The 23963-nt window shown below is 45.1% G+C and overlaps 1 protein-coding gene and 1 non-coding gene across 2 annotated transcripts in view; both read left to right on the forward strand.

The window, feature by feature from the left end:
• The first annotated feature begins 327 nt into the window (after positions 1-327).
• On the forward strand, positions 328-400 carry Trnak-cuu (transfer RNA lysine (anticodon CUU)). Its single transcript has one exon. It is a non-coding gene; the product is annotated as a tRNA-Lys (tRNA).
• Positions 401-16182: 15782 nt separating this feature from the next.
• Positions 16183-23963, forward strand: part of LOC128303993 (voltage-dependent L-type calcium channel subunit beta-1) — a 16468-nt gene continuing 8687 nt past the window's right edge. The window contains exons 1-5 of the mRNA XM_053041103.1: positions 16183-16308; positions 21146-21262; positions 21342-21461; positions 21561-21662; positions 21728-21848. Of these exons, the coding sequence (XP_052897063.1) occupies positions 16183-16308; positions 21146-21262; positions 21342-21461; positions 21561-21662; positions 21728-21848 (586 nt within the window). The remainder of the gene's footprint in view (positions 16309-21145; positions 21263-21341; positions 21462-21560; positions 21663-21727; positions 21849-23963) is intronic.

Below are 23963 nucleotides of genomic sequence, written 5' to 3' on the forward strand. Positions count from 1 at the left end.
CTTCCAAATGTTTCTTGGATTGATTTCTCATTTTTTTGTGTGACTGCGTTCCAACAAGTTTCCATCTGTAACCCTTACTAAAATCACCGTCCTTTCCGGGAAACGCATTGCACTTAGCGTTGGTGGAAGGGAGGGTTACATTTGCAAGACAATGATCATTCCTTTCCCGAGCGCTTAAGACAGACAAACAAAAAACGATCTTCATCTTCATAGGCGCAAGCGCTAACGATCGGTAACGATCGGTGCACAGCCGGGAAAACGGTCTGCTACGAAGATGGGAAAAGGAAAATCGATCATATTGTGCCACACCGAGCGGAAAACTCAACAGCCCGGCTAGCTCAGTCGGTAGAGCATGAGACTCTTAATCTCAGGGTCGTGGGTTCGAGCCCCACGTTGGGCGCACTTTGATGTTCTTATTTTTGTATTTACACACTTTACACACACAAGTATTTAGGGGTAGAAAAGCGGGAGTAGAGACAGATGATGACCTTAGAACTATTGTTGTTAATAGAAGGCGTTGTTTGCACATTTACTAATCCGAAATATTCTTCTCTCTCTTATCTTTCTCTCTCTCCGTATAGGTAAGTGTCGGGCAACGTTAACGAACTTCAACAATTTTGTTACCCAACCAACATCCAGAACAGAGCCGTTACTGAACTCATATTCTGCCAATAATCGATCGAACTCCGTGATCAAATATAACTTCCATCCATCTTTTCCTAACGCACTAAATTGTGTTTCCCAAGCGCACCTTAAAGACACCTTAAAGCCTGTTGTTGCCTCCGTTGTTGCCCTATAAATTAACGGGGAAAAAAGGAGAGTAAAGGTAAAACCGATATCCGTTATTCAATATTCCGTTTACTTCAATTTTACTATTGTTCAGCTGCTGCTTAGAGCGTGTTTATATGTTTGAATTACTTAAAAGTTTTAAAATATTACACTGAGAGGATATTACATCCTTGCTCGAAACAATTGTAAATATTGTATAGAAAATGGAACTAGAATAGCATTCATAGCTAATACTTTTTATCTATATTTTTATCTTCTAAAGTTCCATAAACGCTAGAAATAGACACTGTAAGTGTGTAGAGATAGAACATTTACTGCAATTACTGCGCTTCTGTTGAATTGTTTAGTGATGGTTTTAGAAACGCCTTAAGTGTGATTTAATGCTTAGCCAAATCCGTAAATCTTCATTCCTCAAATCAAATATGAGCATCGATACTTGGTCACGTCAATCGTAGCCTCGCCGGAGCACCGACATTGATGGTTCACTCTGTTCCCTTCATGACATGCTTCGGTACTTGACTCTCGGGAGGGAAGAAGTAAACAAAAAAACACCCTCTTTATTGCGCCGAAAGACGCCCGGTAATGACGGAGCAGAAATGCTCCTCACCTTAGCATAATCACTCGACGAACGTCAAAAAGCCTCAGCGTTGGCCTAAAGAACACTGCTGCACTTTGCTGTTCGCAGGCCGCGCGGCTAATGCCACTAATTAAATGTGTCAAATTGGCACCACTTCGCCAAAAAATTCACTCCACTAGCTTAAGGTGGCCGTTTTTTTTTCGTCTCCCCTTGCTGCTCGTTGCGTACGTTTTTGGTGTGTGCTGATATTAGTTTAAACGTAACCAATCGGGGCTTTGAGTACGTTGTATAAAGCCATCACTATTGCAAACAGTGTAAAACGTTGTTTAAGATAACAAAAAACCAAGAAGGCTATAGATTTATCATACTAGTTCCTTTCACGGGTTTCGTACAATGTTTTGTTTTTTTGCTAGCATTGAGATAATCAATTTGCTAATTTACAGATTCGCAACACGTTAGGGTTATCTCGTTAATTGTTGTTGTTAGCATTTTGCACAACTCGTATATGACTACTTGGAGCATTTATTTTCCTTCCTATCACTCGTACGATTCGCAGTATTTTTTGTCACACTACTTACAGTATTCTCTTTATATTTACCCTGAAATATTCGTATTTTGATAAATTAAAGGTATTTTTTTAATGATTTGCAATCAAATGCCAGCCAGCCAACGGACATTTGCTTGAATTTGAACTCAGTTGCTCGATTCTTGAAATTGACCATCTGTTTAGTACTACTCGATTGCCAACAGAGGGCGCTGCTGCGGTTGAAGAGAACTTGAATCGTACGAAGTATGCAATCTGCATGACATAGGTGGTGCAATGCGCGAAGCAGGGTTCGTCATAATGTTGGGAAATTTCGTGATTAGGTTCATTTAAATCCTAAATATATATTAAATTTGTTTCGCTCTAAGCTAATACAGAATCTTAATCTTTTATTCGATAATACTCAATAACTTGTCAACTGGTCAAATATAAGCTTTGAAGATATTCAATTTTGTGGCAAAGACATCAATTGCACATGGCTATAGCGGCACATGGTACAAACAGCGATTTAAAACACGAATTTAACTGCTCCAATGTTGTAATGCTGATGCTGGCTTACTGCTCCTTAGAGCAGTGATGTGTAGGAAACAAAATATCGAGAAATAGAGAAGTTGTCACACCAACAACCCTTATTTATATGGCAATTAAATTTTATAATGAAACAGGTGTGAGCAGCTTAATTGAACCATTACATTACATTCTAATCAATTGCATCAGTTGCGATAGTACACTGTACAGAAGCGGTATTATGTATCATGCAGGGCTCTTCCAAGATATATGGGGTCTATATGATAAAGTTTTCCACATTCTACTGTTATAAACTAGGACACGTCTTGATCTTTTAATGAAATTTGTTTCTAATAGTTTGATTTACTGTGCGAATGGAAATTGTGGTAAATAGGGCAATACGTTTAACGCGTGCTCTAGTGAGTAATTTGCACACTCTGGCAAAGTCATAGTAAATCTATTTCAATTTCATTCTTTCCATACGGCAACGCGATGCTATTTATTTACAAAGCACCTTTGCAAAAGCCCCAACTCTGGTCGCAATACATCAATGTATTAAATGCTTGTTTCCTCATCGCTTTCGATTAACCACTTCTACCTGACTCCAACCCCTTACATCCACCGATCCACCCCTTATTTCGCCTTTTTCCCCTATTTCCCGCCCATTCGTCCCATTCGCCGGGTGACAGAAGCATCATCTCGAGTCATACTCAAGATCAGTTTGTCTATGCGCGAGCGTCCGTTTGGTCAAATTGGCAACGGGTGGGCAAAATTTGAAAGACGATCCGTCCGTTGGCGCGAGTAGGACGGCACTGGTCGACGACGGCTGGGTGGAGGTTAGTTGGAAGGGGAATGTATGAGACGGACGTTCGAAACGTCGGCTTTCGGGGTGGGTTTCGGTCGGGTCGAGAGTTTTATTTTTAACATCAGTCTGGGTCTTTCAACGGCCCCGCGAACGCTCGATCTCGAGCCGATCAAGCCCCGGCTCAGTGGCGGTGGTCAGTTTGTGTCCACCAGAACCGCCAGTACCGGAGCGTGCGTGGTCCCGGGTTCCCGGGCCTTTTACAATTTGCCCCCGACCTGGGCAGTGGAACAGTGATCCTGGAATATTCATTCCATGGTGTGTGTGTGTTGTGGCTGTGAACGAAAAGATCAATCATTTCTGGCAAAGGTAGTTTGGCAATCGGCTGTCTTGCAGGTGGAAATGTCATGAAAAAGCAACTCCGCTCGCAGCTCCCTGGCCTCACATCTGATCGAAAGTTCAAACGCGCCTGTATTTGCGAACCTTGCGTGTGTGTGCAGCGATCGTCATCGGTGTGAAGGTCGCATTTTTGCGGAATATTTATGATCTTCTTCATTTTTTTGTTTGGCGTACCGTGATCGAAAGTGAGACGATCGAAAATTCATTGATGGAAATTGTGCTTTATCGGAAAGGAAGTACGTGAGTGTGGTGTAAACGATCACCATCAACACAACACGTCCCGTGGGGTTGGTGCAAGTGTTTGGTGAAAGAAGGGAAAACGAGCTGGGAGCAGTTATTTTCGACTTCGTCCACCAATTGCCACCAAGCGTTGTGATGATTTTGTAGTTACAATTTTGAGTACCCGCCTCCGGCCATTGCTGTGACTCGTGTGTGTGTGTGAGTGTGTGTGGAAAGTTTACTAACCAAGGTTCCAATGTTCCGTTTAGTCATCATTTCCTAACAGCATCCCGGTTCCTATTCAACGATTATCCAACCAAATTCACCACCCAGCCATAACAGGCCTGCCCAAGTGTGAGTGAAACATGGCCCAGTGTCCGCACCGTTTGAGGGATGGTGCAAATTAAATGGCACAAAAATACGCCATTATCTGGTGCAGGTTTTTTTGCCCCTTCTTGCTGCCGCGGTGATGAAATTATGTCGCGCCTGAAGCGTTGAAGCTAGCTCCCTGTTCAGTGCATGTGTACGCACCAATTTCGCGCCTGTTCTCCCACCCGCTCTCGTTTTATTTGTGGCCCGTGTGTGTGCCTTTACGTTCTTGCGACTTGCGACTCATCCACACAATTAATTCAACCACAGGCGAAGACGGGCGGGAAACAAAGAGGGGAAAATATTTGTGAATTTTCCGACGCGCGTGGCGCGTTTGTGTTGCGAGCTGTGAGTTTACGGTGTGTTTTGTGTGATCGAGTAAGCGAACGCGGTGGCTGACCCATACAGCGACCCACTCCCCTTCACAAGCGGGAAATATTGGTACCCATTTCCCAACGGGTTGTCCCACGATCCTTCCGTGTGAGTGTGTGTGGTTCGGTGAAGTTTTGTGACGAAACGGTGATCGTGTGGTGAGAGGCGTTCAGGCCCACCGACCAACGAACCGGAAAAGCAGAAGCAGATCAAAATGTTGCGGCACAAAAACCATCACAAGCGTCATAACACCACCTACAAACCACCGTTTATGCGAAAGCGACGGGTAAGTACAGAGAGATCAGGGGCGTGTATTGAGGCGGGAAAACTCTCGTTTTCCAATGTTGAAGTTGTCTTTTTTCGAACTAAAAGATCTTGATGTAATGCAGAAATTATCTGAACCGCTCATGGTCAATACATTAACGTCCTTTACTCCATCTAAATATGGGACTTCCACGTCCCGCCATCGCTATGTCCATGTGCATGATCTAAAATATGTTAAGGGCAAGATCGTCCGGTGTCATTTTGTTGACACCTAGTTAGCTGCACAATAGAGAGTTGATCTCACAAAGCTCTTTGTCGAAAAAGTTCCTCAACTGTTCTTTCAGACCTTCGGGAACACAAGTTCTTATGCGCATCTTCCTCTAAAATGAAGCTTAAAGTGTTTGAGCTTTGCGTTTGTGTGTAGTGGAATATTTTATGGAGTATGGAGTATGGTGTAACTCAACAAAAATGCCGAACTACTGCTTCATACTGCTGCTGAGGTTCACATTCGGCTACAATACTTGGTAAAAATGTATTATGCTATGTATGAGATAGATCATTTTAGACAAAGAGCCACAGTGCAAGTGCCACCTGCGGCTTGCGAGCAGTACTAACTGGGCTCATTACCCTGATGCTTAACCATAGTGGTATCTCTGCTCTAGGTCTGAGAAGTGTAATTATAATTACAAAAGAGCTAAAAGAAGGACCTATTCCGTAGTAAAGTTTTTCGTTGGCGATATTATCATATGTGGCTTTGCAACTGGATGATAGGAGTAGAGCAGCTGCTTCATATACTTCTCCTGGATTTGCAAGGAAATTTGGTGGAAATCTTACCGGTGATTGATTTCCCATTTCGGATTCCAAGTAGGACGAATTTATCGTTTATTATTCTGTATCGTACCTCGTAGGCAATATTCAACACTGCATCACTCTTGTAAATTCTGCATTATAGCTTATATTTCTTCAATATATCAAACCTGCTCAGTAATTGATTTCGAACAGTTTTACTTAACTAAAAACATTTGTCCCACGACTGGAACAAATCCTCCGTTCAATTTTCTTTCCCCACTACATTCAGCGAGCGATCATTGCCTTGACTATGTGTTGACTACTACATTAACCTTCTTTTGTACTTTGTTTTTCTCACCACACCACCCCAAACATTGCATCTGTGTGGGTGTGTGTGTGTATGTGTGTGGGTGCAAAATCACTATGCGTAGAAGAATAGCGCGTCTTTGCGTCGACCGTCGAGTGGGTGTCAAATGGTTTCGAAATTCATTCATGCTTTCGAGCTGCATCCCACCCGAACACCACCACCACCAAGCCAGCGGTAAGCCGGAATGCCAATGTGTTTGCTTGTTTTTTTTTTTTTGCAAACCCGAACCCCGGCCAGAAGGACGACGCTGCAATAGTGCAACTGCGAGCGGTACATGTATTTGTGGGGCATGGGTAAGCTTACTGTGGCTGATGGGTGGCCAAATGGGTGTACATGTCCTCGAATTTGTCCACATCGCGTGGGGGTGGATTTGGCAAGGCGACTGGCCCAACCCCTCGTTGGCAAGGCACTTCCACCGCGCCATTGTTCCGGTGGTGCTGGAAGCGATTCGATTGTCGTCGATGCACTTTTAGCTCTTGGTTTCCCACGCTGCATGCGACTGACGCAAGCATGCGACGCCATTATTATCCACCAGCAGACTTGGCAATTGTGCCACACTTTACGTGGTAAAAGCTGCCGAGATGTGAAAATGTGTTTTTCCTAATGGTGAAAATGGTGATTGAAGATTTTAATAAGATATCAATTTGTCTTTCTATCTAAACATCTACATCTCAAATGGATTATATTAATAACACTTTCTTTGTTTGCAGAAAAAAAAACAACTGGGGAAAAGACGTAAGAAACATTCTGACTCATTTCCCCGGAAAACCCCCTTCAATGACACAGCACGCACTGTTCTGATTTTGGGACGCATATGCGCATTGTCATTATTAGATCTCAGCGATGAGTCATCCCCATGGTACGTGATTCCTCCCATCTGTCCCATCCACCGTAAACGAGAGGGGTTTGCGTTCCGGTTTTTTATTACCATTTTCTCAATTCCATCTTAAGCTGCTGCTTAAAATTGTCACGTTTTTTGACCACCAGCGACCAATGTCAGCGGAGTGAATCCACAGCATCCTTGGATGAAGGGTGGTTTTTGCTGCCATTTTCGCACTGCACGCATAGATCGCTCCAGCGAAAAGACGTATGTGGAATGCAAAAGCGAAACCCCGCCGGTTTGGTTGCCAAACCAGCGTTGGCCACTGTGTGCTACCATAGCACCGAATCAATTGTCCTTCGAAATGTAAATCACGCGCTGCCCTGTTATTTCAACCGCGTCAGTCACCCGGGAGCCAAACCATCGGGCAGGGATTGAGTTGTACGCTTTCAATAGAAGGATTTGCCCAACCCGGATGTAATGTTTCCGAAAGGCTGTGAGGTTTATGCTTGATGCGAAATATGTACAGCGAAGGAAATTTTAAAACACGATTTTGTAAAGTGATCCATTAAAGTACACTCTGCCGTCCGTGGCACCGCCATTGACTGCAGTAAAACGTTATGTGTTTTGTAGCAATGCCACAGTAATGCTGTTTGCCCGGACCCTTTCAAAGGAAGAAGGAAGAATTAAGGAATCCAGAAAAAAAAGAAAACATTGAATGGTGCAGTTTCGAGTTGCATTATTTGTCCCTCAACTGCATCTGCATACGGTACGACCTTCATCTTCCTGGGATGCGACACTTCGGTCTGTCCTTTCGTCGCCATTGTCGTTGACATCATCGTTACTGCATCCGTCTGGTGTCTGATGCCTTCATCTGCGCACGAATGAGATCATAAAAGATGGCTGCTCTCAAAAATAGAACACCAAACACAGTTCAGTTGTTTAAATATAACAGTTTGATAATATTTTTTCCACTTAGATATTTTATTTATTTTGTAAAATATAAATATTAAAACATTTGCCCTGCAAGCGTACACATTTTAGAGGTCAGCAAAGTGGAAGCCATTGTCCGCTTATGTACGTCCGTATGACACCTACACAACCGTAACGAAACAGACAGCGCTCGCAACAGCAAAAAAAAAACAAAATAAGAACTAAAACCTTGCCTGTGCCGTTACATTCAACCGTGGCATGGTTATTTACCTGCTCACAGCCAAATATCGTGCACCCGGTGCTGGTGTGCGAATGAGCCACACATTCATTCACCGTCCCGTTGCGTAGAGTGTCACCACGCCAATATTTATAGAGCGCCGAACGACATTGTTAGAGGCCTTTCGCCAAAAGGCGGCGTTCCGTTCCGGTGCCGGACCGCTGTAACCGAATCGGCTAGGCTGAGATCGACATCACTAACACTCTAACAGCACTTTCGCCACATCGATCAACGGATTCGGCTGTGTGCCCCGTTCAAAATCGGTCTATTGAGAGGGAGCCGAGAAGAAAAATCAAACTCAACGATGTAAACATTGCCAACCTGTGGCCGTTTATCTTGCTTGCCGCTCGTGCATGGGATCGTGCTCGATCGTGCCAGATGTGAGACTACGCTACGATGAAGCGGCGGCGCCGTTTCGCTTTGAACGTTTTACGCCCGCCGTTACGCATATGGGCCGGCGGGTATCGTTGACGCCGATTGATGTGCCTCGATCGGCTGGGCGAGTGAGTGAGATGAAATCCGACGGAAGAAGGTAGTGTTATATTACCGGTTGGTAAGATAAATGGCGGATCGGCTGGAGTAAATGATCAAACGAGATCGTCCGCAGCTCGTATGGAGATGGAAAATGGAGGCACGCGTCTCGCGCCATGTGTACGCGAGCACGTACCGTGCAATGATTTATTAATCGGGGGTTTGGTTTCCCCTTTATGGGCGGGAGGTCGGCCGGAGCCGTGCCGGAGAGTGTGAACGAAAATTTTTCAATGTTTACGATCGTGACCTTACCTTCTTGTTCGGGATGATATTTCATGTCATAGCAGCAGCAGCAACAGCAGGAGTGATCTTTTCCGTTTACGGAGACCAGCACGGGGTGGTTTTATTTATTGAAAATCTAAAAGCATCGCTGATGGACAAATGGACTGCAATTAATGCTGTGGTTTAAACTGTGTGAAGTGAATTTATTATTTTACACCCGTGTACAAACGCTGCAACGTGACGAAAGTGTTATAATTGGAAAAAGCGAGTATAATTTATTTACAATCAAAGATATAAAGAGTTAAATGCTGTTTAGTAATGGTTTCTACTACCACAAATGGTCTATCTTGCAATAACAAACATATCCAACAAGTTATGTGTGTTGGAAGTAGGCTTTGAGAGTCTTTTCGCTCAAGCAATGGCTAGAAATCGCAGCTTTAAGTAATCCAAAATGCACTGTGAAAGCTTTCGCTTAAATTAGGACGTGGAAAGTAAAAGGGGCTTTGAAAAGGGCGCTAAAATCAAATCTCTGCTTCAAAACTACTACCCATTCGCTGTAAAACTGTGCCGATATGGTTATGCGAATGGCCACGGCCACAATTGGCCTTCAGTAGGCCACACGGTGCAGAGCCTACATGAGCTCGTTCGTGACCGGATTGCAAAAGCAAGAGAAACGCAAAAGAGTGCCGAGATTGTCCTCGACAACTGTTAACCCAAAAGAAAAGAGTTTTTGCAATAAGTTTTGCGATGAGTTTCATACAGTAGAACATAAAAATGTACGATAATCGAGCTGTGTTTAGATAAAAGTTATTGCAATATCTACCAAACACCAGGCGTCTCCATTGGGTTGGATCAAAAATTTTAAATAAAATGTAGAGTTTTTATAATAGTATTTTTTTATTAAACATATGGACCAAAATATTCCATTTCCTCTCATTATATAGGGGTTATTTTCTGTAAAAAAAGTATTATTAAGGTTGTTAAATGTGTGGTGGTCTTTGACCAAGGTTCACAATTTCATTATCCAAAGCTCGCTATTCATTGTAGCCCAATACAACTTATTTAAAATTTCAATTAAATAATTCTTGCTACATCTGGCATGAGGCAGATGTTTATCATTCAATGCAACTACCAAAAAAAAACATAAACCCCCACAAGAGATCCATCGCACATTCGATAGGTTTGATGCTGGCGGGAGGCAGTTAAAATTAGGTTTGAATTGCATTTCAACCGCACGCACACACATGCTAACGAGCCAAACCTACTCCAACAACGCTAACCACTTACCACACACTTTAGGGGGCCATTTCACTACCCCATTTACGCAGTCATCAAATAATTCACTTAAAAAGGCAGCGCTTACGGGCGCCAAAATTCCCGACGCTCAAGACCCGAGAAAAACGAAACCTGTTTTGGCTCATTATCCGGCGGTGTTCCCCACAAAATCCTCGTCGCTCGTTTACAGCATGTTCCGGATGTGCGAGGGAGGGGAAGGGGCGTGAAGGTGGGAAATCCTTCCAATCCTTACGCCTTCGACGCTGGGCAGCGGACACGATAGACACGAGTGCGCTTACCAAATTCCACTTGTACCACGGGCACGGTGTGAATATCGAGTTGAACAAAAAGGGGCCAAGCTCCCTTGATTTCCATGCGCGGGTCAGGGTGACGATTGGGCAAATGAACCTCTGCGTCCGCTTTACGCCACAAATCCCTTCTCTGGGAAATGGAACATTACGGGGGGTGGGGACGAGAATTGGGGAACGGGTCGGCAATATCGGCATTGCAGTAAACGGAAGAGTAAAGCCGTACGAAAGGCTAAGGAACCCATCGACACGGTGGACATCCTGCAACATGAAGGGATGGTCGGTGGGTGGGAGGAGGAGCAGGGAAAGGGGTGGAAAAATAACCACAAACAGACAACGTGCCACGCGCTGGTACGATGCGCTGCGGACCTCCTTTGCATGACGGCGTTTGCCCGCTACGACCATAATCTCGTGCGGGAACCATCGGGACGGGATCGGAGCCCATCGAGCGCATCAAATATCGATAAAATGAAATCATAAAAATAATTTGTAAATGATATCGGCAAGCATATTTATGGGTGCTGTAGTAAGGCGGTTACGGTCTTACATTCCGTTCCGTACAACCGAAACGGAAAGACCGGATAGAGATAGCGAGAAGAAGACAGAGAAAGAGAGAGAAAGAGAGAGCCCTAATGATGCTACCCCCCAAAATTGAAGGACCGAATTTTCCACAACCCCATCGTCAATAAAACCAATTTCGGTCAAGGCGCACCAGGGCAAAGTTTCCCCTAAAAAGCTCGAAGTTTGCACCGAATTGTCTTCACCGTGGCACACACACACACACAATTGGTACCAGTTGTCATGCAAATTCATGATAAATTCATCTAAATTTTACTCCTCAAAAGTGTCACCAGTGTTCGCGTTGGTACCGTCGGTGGCTGGGTGTTAATTAAATGTTTTGGTTTACTTTGCCCGGCGTCACACCTCACACGCCAAGTGAGTTCTTAATGACGCAACCGAATGGGTAGTGCTCCTTGCCTCCCTTCCCTCAGCACAGTTCAGAGAAAATCGCCTGTGTGTCTTCTCTGGCAGAAATGATTCAGTGCAAGCATTCGCCTAGTGTCACGTTTTTATCGTTAATTGTAAACCGTAACCCCTTCACCGTAGTCACCATTTCCATGTGACAAACTGGCGACGACACGCCGGAAGGGTGCCATACTTCAAAGCCCCAATCCCATCTGGATCGGAACGAAAGGGTCCCGGATAGGGAAATGGCATCGCAAAGGGAAAACTGGAAATCATCTGCTGAAGATGGATGGTAAAGAACATCTCTGACGGCAAGCTACGCTTAACGAACACAACAAAACAAATCTCCCTCAGCCCTTAATGCGAATGAGCGAAACGCGCTTTAAACTCTCCCCCAACTCACTGTCTCTCATCTCACCGTGCGTATTCATTCGTGAACACACCGCACGGAAGTGGAGGAAAATGGAAGACCATCTCGTTCGAAAGCTCAGCAAAATTTGGATCGGGTTCCAACAGAGAGCGCTCGCACGATTCATGCAGCTTCTTCATGACTTGTCATACTTTGAAGGCTGAGGCCTCTCCTTCTCTCTCACTCTCACGCTCTCTCTCTCTCTCCGGTTGGCCTCATGGTTTCCCTTTACCACCCAGAGCGCGTCATGCGTCTGTGTGATGATAGTTTTGCTACGTGTTTTACACTTTTCCGTAGCCGTATCTCCGGATCGATACGCGCATGCGTTTCTTAGGTACTTGCCTGCGCCAAGACACAGGGTGATTTTTATTCTTTTGTTTCTTTGGGGGTAACAATACACCATATCCGTGCATTAGTTCCGTCTCACGAGGAAACATATGTTTTTAGTTGGAAGATGTTAACGTTGTAGTGTTTATTTATTTCCACCGTTTGAATCAAATTAAATGAGAATTTTATTTAGAAGTATTAATGGGTTATTCACATAGTGAAGAGTTTGAATATTATGTTAAGGATTAAATATGAAAAATATTACTAAAAAAGTTCAGAAAAGGAATTCAAATCTCTTCTTCGTGGAAATTGCTTACAAACTCTACTGAATCCCTCCAGAATAATTTAGCAAATTTACATTCTCATTGAGTTAATATTCTACATCAGCCTTACAATCCCCAAACACATCGAAACACCCTGTACCGGTCGATTGTCAAAAGCAGTCAGATCGAAAATAAAATAAATAACCTCACCAGCAGTCAACCCCTCCGTCCATTTGGAGGGGGTTTCACGCTCGAGCTGCTGTCAGCCCGACGTACACACTGAGCAGCAGCACAACCAGCTCATTTATTACCGTTCATTTCACTACACCTGCCGCCCTCACCGAAAACCTGCTAAAGGGGGGGACAAAACAATCAGAGCAAGCGGAAAACGATACCGAAAACGTTTCTCATCGAACGAGTTGCAAACGTTGCGGTGAGAGATGAGCGCGAGAATGTTTGCCGTCGCGTTTGCACCACACACTAGGCGCCTCCATCTTCATCGCGAGTTGGTGTGTGTTCACGATAAGAGGCAGCATAAACATGGCCATACTGTCAGTCGTTCATGCAGTACTCCAAAACATTTCCATCAATCAATGTACTTTGCCATTGTTTTTGCTCTTGTTTTTCTCTCGCGCTCTCTCTCTCTCTCGAATACTTCTCGGTAGCAACTGACAGCACAAAACTGACAGCCTCCTTCCCGCAAAGTGTCGAGCTCGAATTGGTGCAGATGAGAAACGGTACGGCGCGCGAGAAAACCCTCCACCGAAACCGGGAGAGCGAAAACCGCAAACGCAGTCAGCCGCGGTAGCACCCTCGGAGCGTACGGAACCGAAACCGGAGCGGAATGAAAAAATAAAGCTCAACGCTAAACCACATACACCACCAGCCAGCCAGCGAGGAAAAAGTGCGTTCAGGGCAAGGCTGACTCGTGTCGCGTGAAAAAGTTTGCGTTTGGTTGAAAATCACGGTTGTCACGGTGCTTCATATGTTGCACGGGGTGTTTTGGGTGTGTGCCTGTAATACGGTGACAAGCCCTATTTGCTCAACCATTACCCAAACCCATCCAGGAATCTGCAACGAAATCGCCTGCGTGTGTGCGATTCCGTTTTTCCTCCACGCGTGGAAACACAATTTCGTGCCAGAAAAGCAAAAAACGAAAACGAACGGCTTTGACGTGGTGACGACTAGTCGTGTTTAGTGCGCGTACGGCGTGATGCAAGAATTTTTCGGGCAAAATCTACTCAACTCCAGCACGTACCAGCTTGCAGCGGTCACTTGACCGCAGCGAAAGGGTGTGAAATTTTCCTGGGGGCTTTTTCCACCGACCGGAGACCGAGACGCGCCTGTCCCCGTGACGTGGTTGCTTACATCGTTCGCAGCGCGTGTCGCTCGCGTCTAAGTGTGTGCTTACGCTGGGGAAGAAAATCCATTGGAATAAAAGAGTTATCTTAACGTCGTCCTCAAGTGGTAGTGTGCTAAAACTATTGGAATGAAGTGACGACTTCTACGCTAAACCAAACAAATAAAGCCCCAGAAAGCGAGTGAATGGGGAAGTTTCGGGCAATATTGAAGGCTTTCCACGCAAATCAAAATCCAATCACAGAGCAAACTGGTGCAGTGAATTTTGCAAGCTGCCCCGTGGATGTGTTCCACCATTCGCACGGAAGTGTGTTTGTCTTCGTGCCTCGAACGCTCCAATCCAGCCAGCTGTATGTGGGTGCTATGCTGTGTGCGTGTCCGTGCAAAGCCACTTCCATTTGTGTACATGTGTACGTGTGCAAGAATACAATTTCCTTTACAGGCTAGCAAGATTATCGGGAGGATGCAGCGTTGTGCTGATGGCAAACGAACCAGGCCGAGAAACCTCACGGGGAACATTGTTTGCCTGGGTTTTCTTTTGCAAAGTGTCGAAGTGTTCCGTGCGGTAGATATTATTTACATAAGCGTTTGAAAGTTGTCAGTTAATCGAAGAGTTAGTGTGCGTGAACTAAATGCAGACACGTTTTTAAAAAACAATCGTGTGCGGAGCGCTGTGGACAGCGGCTAATGAGGTCAACTAGGCAGACAGTTGCTGCAAAGCCCCACTAAAACCGAAATCAATCTTTTTTTTCCCCGATTCGGTGCGTATCCGCTCCGTCTGAAGGGGGGGGGGGGGGGGGGGGGGGGGGAATCGAATGGGAAAAGTTTCCAAAAATAGTCGGATTGTTTATAAAAACCGATGAAAAATGGACTGCGCGTGCTGCTGCTACTGCTGCTGCTGGTGGCTGAGGAAACTGAGACCGCACGACAGCACGAGAGAGGGTTGGTTGGTGTACGAAGGAAAAGGAAGGACACACTGAACACGGTGAAAAATGGAAAATACTGCTGAGATAAAATAGGAGATTGTTGCGAACTGAGAGAGTGTGTGCGAGAGAAAGAGAGAGTGCATGCGTAAGATATGAGATGAGTCGTTTTTCATCTTTCGTAATGGAACGGTGAGAATGAACTGTCTGTAGAGGGAGATTTACCAGCTGGATCGCTACTGTTGCCACACAAGTGGATAGATGACTCACAATGGTATTGAATTGCTCGTCCAATTTCGTTGAGGAATAAGAAGCACCATTAATATGCGTTTTTTGGATCTAATTTTGTTGAAGAATTCCTTCAAACACTTTCATCCTTCATTTTCCACTTCGGTGATATTCTTGTGAGCGATGAGTTCGAAGATCTCTCGCTTATCTCTCACCGTCTGTGCCTCAATGTACGCGCTTCTTCACAGTCACTGCGCTAGAGTGTGCGTGTGTGAAATGCGGAATACAGCTACACCGCACCATCACCGCCCCTTTAATGGCAGCTTAATGTCGGTTTTGTGTTTTGGTTGATTACAGAGCTCTCTCTCTCTCTCCCGCAAGGAATTTTCCTCACAAGGGCATCCGTCAGCAACTCACTTCTCATGCACGCATACTTTGCTCGTGAACTATTCACGTTCATTCCTCCGTGTGAATGAACGTGTCGCGCTCTCTCAGCAGGCCAACGAAACAGTCAAGTGTGGACATTCTTGCCAACCATCTGAACATTCTTCTACCGTCGTCGATCACAACCTTCAGTTTCGCATTCCGGCGCGTGAGGAACGTTGGGCAGAACAGCTGCACGCGTAGTTTTGCTCGTAAAGTGAACAAACCACCGGTGCGCGGGTTGTTTATCAGTGTACTGCGGAAGGGCATTTTTATGTTTATTTTCATCCCCTGAAACGGTGATCCAAGTGCTCCGTGAATCCGGTATCGGAATGTAAACCGTTGATTGACATTTTGTTTACACAAAAATGAGCAATTTCTTAACGTGCTTTAATCGTTCCGCTGCGTGTGTTTTTCGCGGTTCAGCATACAGGTGATGGTGAAGGCATGATGTCAAGGTTTTGGGCCAACGTAAACCAGCATCATCTGTCGGTACGCGTCACCATTTAGTGTTATTCTTCCCCACTTTTTTGGTGTGTGTGCGTGTGTGCGCTGGTGCTGTATTTCAGTGAACAAGTGAATATTTCGCCAGACGAAAACAAAGGATACAAGTGATAAGCGGTTTGCAGGTGATAAACATAAACACAATACCCACAACTGAATGGTCGGTCGGTTCGCGTGCTCCAGCACACGTCGAGCGGTTCGGTGCGGTTCGCTCATGCTGTAGGCACGATCCCAGCTGATAGCCAGCTGCGAGCGATCGGGACGCCCCGTGCAAACGCAAACGCCCGTGCGCGCCCGTTTCCACACCGTCAAGACACGCCGGATCGGATTGGAGCAGCACGCTAGCGAGCGCGACCGCTACCGGAATAGCACCGAAAATATCCGGTCTAGAAGAAGATTGGCGGCCTGAACGGCCCATGGTTCAGCGAGCCTCATCGGATGCCCCATCCGTGTCCGGGGGGCATCGGGAGTCCCGCGGCATCGGTCTCGGGTTGGGCTATACATCGTTTCAGAGTGCCGGCTACAACAAGCTCTTTACGCAGGTTAGTTCGGCGGATGGGGGACTTCCTGGGCAGTACGGATCCATTCAGGGCTTCGTTAAAATAGCTCAGTATCGACGGAAGAAGGGTATAATTTTGCCGTGTCTGTGCTATTACCAGCGCCAGAGTTCCAAGATGAGCAATACCTCCACAATGAATAGACGTCCATTCCAGTGCTGTTATCATTATTGAAACACTTTCAAATGTACATCAGATGTATAAATAACCTCACAAAACTATCGACGATGAAGGCTCTTACGTGTGTCGCTAAAATAGGACCCGTGTGCACTAACTTCATCATGTACGCTCCGAGTTATTTTAAGGCAATTTGTGTGAATCAGCCTGTCACCACCATTAGCCAGCACTTTACCATCCCGTACAAGCATTGACAGCAAGTGACAGCAAGTCAACTCGTTGTCAGGCCCGCTTGTTTATGGAAACGGTCCAAACGTTCACGTTTTCCAATGCTTGATGGGAGGACCAGTTATTTTCGTTCCCAATTCCAAAATTCACAAAACTGCAACCGACACAGACTCGCATTTCGCGTCTAATCGATGTGGACGGGGAGCAAACATCTTTCATTATCCAACCCAATATTCAGCTAGCGTAAAATTGGCCTATTTGAGAGCTTGTCAGTTGCCCTCCCCCCCGAAAAAATCGGTCCGGACAACTGGCGGACAACTTCATTGCAAAAACCGAAATGGCGGAACTCAATTCCCGATTCGATTCGATTTGCATTCCGTCGCTCTCGGGGTAATTTTTTTCTCTGTGAGATAATTAGATGGCCTCAGAGGTTGCCTCAAAAATAGAACTGCCAAACACCGTCACATTCCGTGCCACACATATCATTTTCCCGCAAGTGGAAAGATGGGAGAAAGAGCCGCGCCAATAAGCGGGACAAAATGATAAATTGAAAAAACCCCATTTCGCAACCCTTAATCGAATGTTTGGAGCGTATTTGATAAGGTCTGTGACGTTAAGATCCTTGCCCTATTCAGCGTCAAAATTAAGCCATGGCAGGCCAATCGCAAACCACGAAAGTGCATTCCATTGCGGGTATGAGCACCGACCGGGTGTGCTCCAGCCCCATTCAACGCCCTTTTCCTGGCCTGGCAAGACAAAACGCCCAGCAGGAAGACACAGGAAATCCAATTACGGAGGGGGCGAATTGTGGCAAAGCTCGAAAATATCACCATCCAGAAGGCTGTGACCGTGTGTTTCTTGTCCTGTATGCATGAAGCGATGGAAAAATTGGGAGGGAAAACGGGGAGGAAATGAAAACCAGCACACTCACAGCATTGCCCGGTTTTGGGGCTGTCGTGCTTTTTTATCACGAACGCTGGCTAACATCCCCCCCACCCCCCTGCTCTACCAGCACAAACACAAACAAACACAGCTCACCTCACCGACGACAATGAAAGTGGTTTCCGAAACGGTTGTTATGTTGTTTCTTCCGGTGTCGTTGTTGTGCCAAAGAAAAGGGAAGCTTTTTTCTTGGGAGGGAAAAGCTCTCCCCGATTTTTCTGTTCTGTGCTTCTTGTGTGCACCGTCACTTTGTCATACACATGGCATGTTCTGTTTGTTTTGTCCCCCTTTGCCCTTAGCCATACGCTCGCTCTCTTTCTCGCTCGCTCGCTTTGCCACAAACAATTTCTTCTTATATGCCGTAATGGGAAACTCCATAATAACCATCATCGGAAGCGGGTCGCAGGGTATCAACTTCCGGTAGTGGCGCTAAAGCGCAATCCCCACGCGGGAGGGTTTTTGTGTTCTCCGCTCACCTGCTGTGGGTTTTGGGAACCGAGGGCAATTGCAATGCGCCTGATTGCACCATGCACCTGCAGTGTTTGGCGCACAAGTTTACAAATTTTTTTCCCCCTCCTTTTGCTATTGTCCACCCGGGTTTAGTCCGTCGCATGCTTTCCCCTAAAACGGTACGGAAAGAACTACACATAATATGTTCAGCGAAATTATCCCGCTCCCTGCTTTGTGCGGCCTCCTTCGCTGGAACTTGGACCCCAGTAATCCTATGTTAGTGTTCCCGCCTCGGTGCAACAATGGCGACCTCGAGGACGAAGGTGCGCGTAGCGGAGCGGTTGTGGCGGAGGGTGAAAATAAATTTCTGCAGTAAAATGTTGCAATAAATTTTGTCATCGTTTAATATATTCTAAAATTTATGAACCCCCAGCGCCCAGTGCAGGGCCTTGCGAAACCGGTGGTAATGCACACTCGCGGATGCAAATAAAGCGACCGAGGCGACCCATCCCCCAGGGGGGGAACTACGCTACTTGTGTGCGAGGCTACGGCTTGTGTCCCCTGAAAAAAAAAAAACAAGGAGCACGAACAACTTGCCACCAATACCAACACTCGCACAACGTACGGTGAGGCTTTTCTCGGGCACCGTTGTAAAAGATCCCGCTTGGCAGAAAAAAGAGGGAACGAACGGGGCACAATACCATACATATTGGGGACGGTGTGCAACAGCTGCACACCAGCACGGAAGGCAACATAGGCACGTGCGGATGGTACTGCAGTGGTCGAGAAATCACTCGCTTTGTCGGTAGCTGTGAGCCGTAGTGAACCTGCTGCAAAACAAACAAACTTTAATTCCCGAGGTGGAATGTTTTGAAGTGATAAAGTAATTTAGAGTGCATTTGATTTGGACGATTCAATTGTAATAGTTTTTGGTTCATCATTTATTGGGAGTTATTTAAAAATACGATGTATTCGATACAGACATTCTTTTGCTCGATTTCCACTTAGTCCACGTTAGTCTACTAAGCAACTATTGCAAGTAACACATATCGCCATAGTCGTGACAGAAACTTAAGAATTGTATTTCTTGAATGATCTACTACGCCTTCCAGTCTGATAAGGCTCACTCTACAGGAAGCTGTTAAATATGTCCCCTAAAACCTATTTCTTGATCTGAAAATATTCTACAGGGCGAAGACCTCTTTATTCTCTCATCGAATGCAATTTAAGCAATGTTTTTATGCTATTCATGCTCTTAAAATGAAAGTAAAACGTTTTACAACATACACACTTGTCGTGATGTATTGCTCAGTGAAAGATTTTCCAATTAAATTACCCTTTAATTACACGGTAAATTAGTGGAAAGCATGCTTCGAAGTGCCAATGTAAGCATGTAAAATCTGAAAGAGGGTAAAAGGGTGAAAGGGTAAATTAACGACTGCTAATGATCTCTTAGTTTACCCCTAAATTACTCGATAAATTTAAGGTTATTTAAGGATAAATTAACGAAATTTTGCTGACTGAGTAATGTGTACTATTGATCCATGTCAGCTCCCATAAAATCTCTAGCTTCACACGACCGGACCGGTCCATAATCTCATCCGGAACAATTCTCCGAACGCAAGACTCAATTTTAAGCTACGGATAATTAAAGTCAAAAATTGCTAGAAATGGCAGGCTTTGACCTCTTGAGGTCGTTATGCATATGAAGAATATAGACAACAGTTCAAACCAAGAACAAATGCATCTATCATACTTTTAAAAATGGATGCGACAATAGTTGTGATACAAAAACGGAATTCTAAAGATCTTCCTTGGCTAAAACCCTCAGATCGGTTTGATATTTTACGAGTGTGTTTTGAAACCGTTGGCAAACTGTACCACGTGCAAGAATCACTGATGTAGAATAATAATTCTCAGGATAACATCCAGCACACGATTGCAGGAACTGTCAAAGAACATAAGCATAAGAGTACACAACACTTCTTCTCAGTGTTCTTCAGAAATAAGTACTACCTTAATGTTACTCTTGCATGACTAAGCGTAGTATTTATGACTAATCGATAAGTCATTAACTTTTTTAATAATCTGCATAAGTCGAACTCGAGATCGCCGAGAATGCGAATCTAGACAATGTTCACATAATTCAAGCAGAGAAGAGGTAAAACGCCACAAAATAATGTTTAACCGACAATAACTCGCATAACAGCTGAATTGAACTTTCTTGCTGTTGTTCAGTAATTTAATATTCCAAAGCTATTTCATCATCGGATACACCGCTAATAAAACGTTAATAAATCACAGTTAACGCTAGTGAGCTTAAGAAATGTTTCTTGCACTAGCGAACACACACGCGCTTGAAACTGCCAATGCTTCCCCCAGGCAGCCTTGTCTTGTGTCGACACAAATAAGGCAAATATTATAATCGCACTCCCCATTCCCCGGACACACGGCAACCTCCAGCCGTGGATACGCCGTGCCGAAGCAAGGAAAGGGCACCGATTTCTGATCTCTGCTTCCTGCGTAGTTTAGTCTCGCCGTTGTCGCCATTTTGTTGGTAGCTAAAAATAGTCTCCATAACAAACAAACCACTCTCCACACGGGCACCACGCGTTGCATTTTGTCCCCGTCGGTGCGGGACAAAACTCGCTGGTACCGGAAACAACTGAGCGAAGCGTCAAGTAGACTAGCGCCTGAATGTAGACTTGATGCCGCATTGTAGGTTCCGACCGTTCCCGACTTATTCCTTATTCCGTGTGTGCGAGTGTGTACAAGGGATTGATCTACACTCGAGTCGGCGGGCTGCTCTGCTGCTGTAGATAGACACTTAACACAATTTAAGCCCCATCCTAGGCTAGTGGCTAGCCCTATATTTATCCATAGACAAGATAGCAAAGCAAAAGAGCGGTTCATATATATATATATTTGCGCTGTGCAGTTGCGTTCCGATTGCGATTAGTAGAATGGTTTGCGGGGGTCGTTGTGACCGACCGAACCCCGGCAACGGTGGTTGTCGCTGAGCAAAATCGATTGACGCTTTTCCTTCTTCTGCTGTTTGCCACGCACCCGTACGCGGCCATTACAGGGTTCAGCGGATTCCAACTATTCTCAACCATCGTCCGATCTGTCGCTAGACGAGGAAAAGGAATCGCTTCGGCGAGAGAAGGAACGTCAGGCGCTGGGTCAGTTGGAAAAAGCGAGGGTAAGTAAATCACCACCCTGAACCTCCCCAACAACACGCCCGCCACCTCCTCCCTATAATGTGTCTTTTCGCCCACCAGAGTAAACCTGTTGCATTTGCTGTGAGGACGAATGTTTCGTACGATGGCAGTTTGGATGACGATTCGCCGGTGCACGGCAGTGCAGTATCGTTCGAGGTGGGAGATTTTCTTCATATCAAGGTAGGCGTTTGTTTGTTTTTTTTTCTCCATCCGATCACCTCTACATTAGCGCTTCTTCGTACTGATCACGACCAACGATCTTTGCGTGATGTTTTGCAGGAGAAATACGACAATAATTGGTGGATTGGGCGACTGGTTAAAGAAGGCTGTGAAGTGGGATTCATTCCCAGTCCCGTTAAGCTAGAACACATACGAATGCAGGTAAGTGTCGCCGAGGTGCTGAACCGCAGCGGGAAATTTCACTGATCTCGTTCCTCGTTCCCCAGGCATCGGCGGCCCGCTCATCCAAGCTATATACAAGTAAGGGATCATCATCTAGCGGTAATTTAGGAGCATCTGGAGTACCAGGTGCGGAACCATCACGAGGTAGCACACCCCCAACACCTGGTATGACACAGATTTACTTTATCTCTTTCGTTTTGTATGTGGTTTCCGTTGATGTCGAATCTGTATTCCGATTCCGATTTCGATGTGCGTGTGTTTTTTTTTCTTTTGTATCATTTTCCTGTTTTGTTTGTTTGTATTGTTTCCTCTTCCGTTCCGTATACTTTTGCTGATGAGTTTTGAATATTTGTTGCGTTTACGAACCGTTTCTACCTTACTTTGCCGTGTATCCGTTGGCTGTATCCGTATATCTGTATCTGGATGTGGAATATAGTAGCTAGTGGGGTCGATAACTAACTTTAGTGCAAGACGGCGAATAAACGGAAACATTTCCTCGCACCATTCATGAGATCCGTATGCTTCATGTGCGAAAACAATGGACAACATTTTCCGCTTGTTCGATCGTGTCGGGAAATGTACTACCAACGTTCGCTCGAAATTACCTTCCTAAAACTATGTGTCGTGGCTTTTTCCGTATTATGATCAGTTGTTTTTCCTGGTTTTTGTTGTTATAATTGTTTCCGATTTTAAATTTATTTGTAACAAGAAAAGAAATTCCTTCTCACTACTACCGCACACTGCACACCAGCTCCACGCCAGAAACGGTGGGGGAAGGGGGGGAGGGAATCTAGGGACCTGGTGTTGGCCACATTCTGTGTTTAATATCCCTGCTGCTGTATTTAATTTGCCTTCTCACCACACCCTTTTCTCTTCTAATGTAGGCCGCTTCTTTCCCTTCAAGGTGTGCAGTTTTACATTCGGTTCACGCTGTGTGTGTGTGTTTATATGTATATATACGTATACCTTTATTTTTCTTGCGCATTTTCCGATATGTGTGTGTGCTAATTGCTGTATGTGTGTGTGTGAGTGTGGAATGGGATTAAGTTCATGCCTCACGCTGAGGTTGTGAGAAGTATACGTTTCGGTTTTCACGCTGCTCCCGCTGTGTATTCTCCCCACGCACACTTGCGAAGGACTGTGGAAGGGTTTTATTATCGGTTTATTTAAGTTATCTTCTTCTGTTCCTTATGGTTTTGACACCAAACAGTACAATGATCTAAATTATTTCCCCTCCCACAACTGCCCAGACTACAGTACAAACTAGCAGACACGACAACCACCGACAAACACTGTTTCACCTCCACGAGGGATGTGTTTTGTTGTGTGCTCTATAGCGAATCGAATGGCACTAGATGACAATGACAGGATCCTTACACAATCCCGCACGTACAGGAACACATTAGATAGTAGAAATATAGTAAACGCATTTGTTTTTAAGATCATTTGCTTCCATCACCAACTTGCTTTCCAATTCCTCTAACCAAATTTCCCCTCTTCGAAGAGTTTGCAGCTGAGAACTTCCAGCTGATCATTCCATTTTTTCGGCAACATGTAGTAGCAGTGTGGCATTAACTTCAACAACACTAAAGTTACCTCATAAATACCGTAGCTAACAGTACACGGTACCATCGATTTCCATCTTCTCGCTCAGAATTCCATTCCATTTCTGGTCCAAAGTTAACCTCAGGTGGTCGTTATCACGGCAACGAAAGGAGGAATAGTTCGACAATTATTACTCCAGCGAGCCGGTTTTATGCGCTGAACTAATAATGCGTTTTATACGCTGTTCACCGTCAAGCAACCCGGCGGGAGTTTTTCAAGATTGTTCAGGTCATGCAGACTGCTCCACAAACTGCTGTATCTACATTCCCGTAAATATGGCCGGTATCTTTATCTCGAAACATTCCACCACAGGTGAGCTAACCTACTGTGTTAATCTGGATCGGGGACCAGTATTGTGAGGAGGTCCTTACAAGATTCATGACTTGTGATGAAGGGCTGAAGAAAACATAATTAGTTTATGATTTGGTAATTACCATTCGCTTTGTACTTTTGACAAAGAAACTTTAAGAATGGACATGATCTAATCCATTTTTCATACTTAGTTTCCGTCCAAGCTTTCCCAATTTTTACGCGAACGGTAGGCATCTCGCGTCCAAGAATTTTTACTTCGTCTCCTAATGTTATGCCCGATTTCGCATTTGAAATAACTTATCTCTTCCGGAGGACTCTTGAAGCCTCTTTCTAGCCAAAATAAGACTAAAAATGACTCGAACT

The sequence above is a fragment of the Anopheles moucheti genome, chromosome 3 (assembly GCF_943734755.1).
Source record: "Anopheles moucheti chromosome 3, idAnoMoucSN_F20_07, whole genome shotgun sequence".
Lineage (NCBI taxonomy): Eukaryota > Metazoa > Arthropoda > Insecta > Diptera > Culicidae > Anopheles > Anopheles moucheti.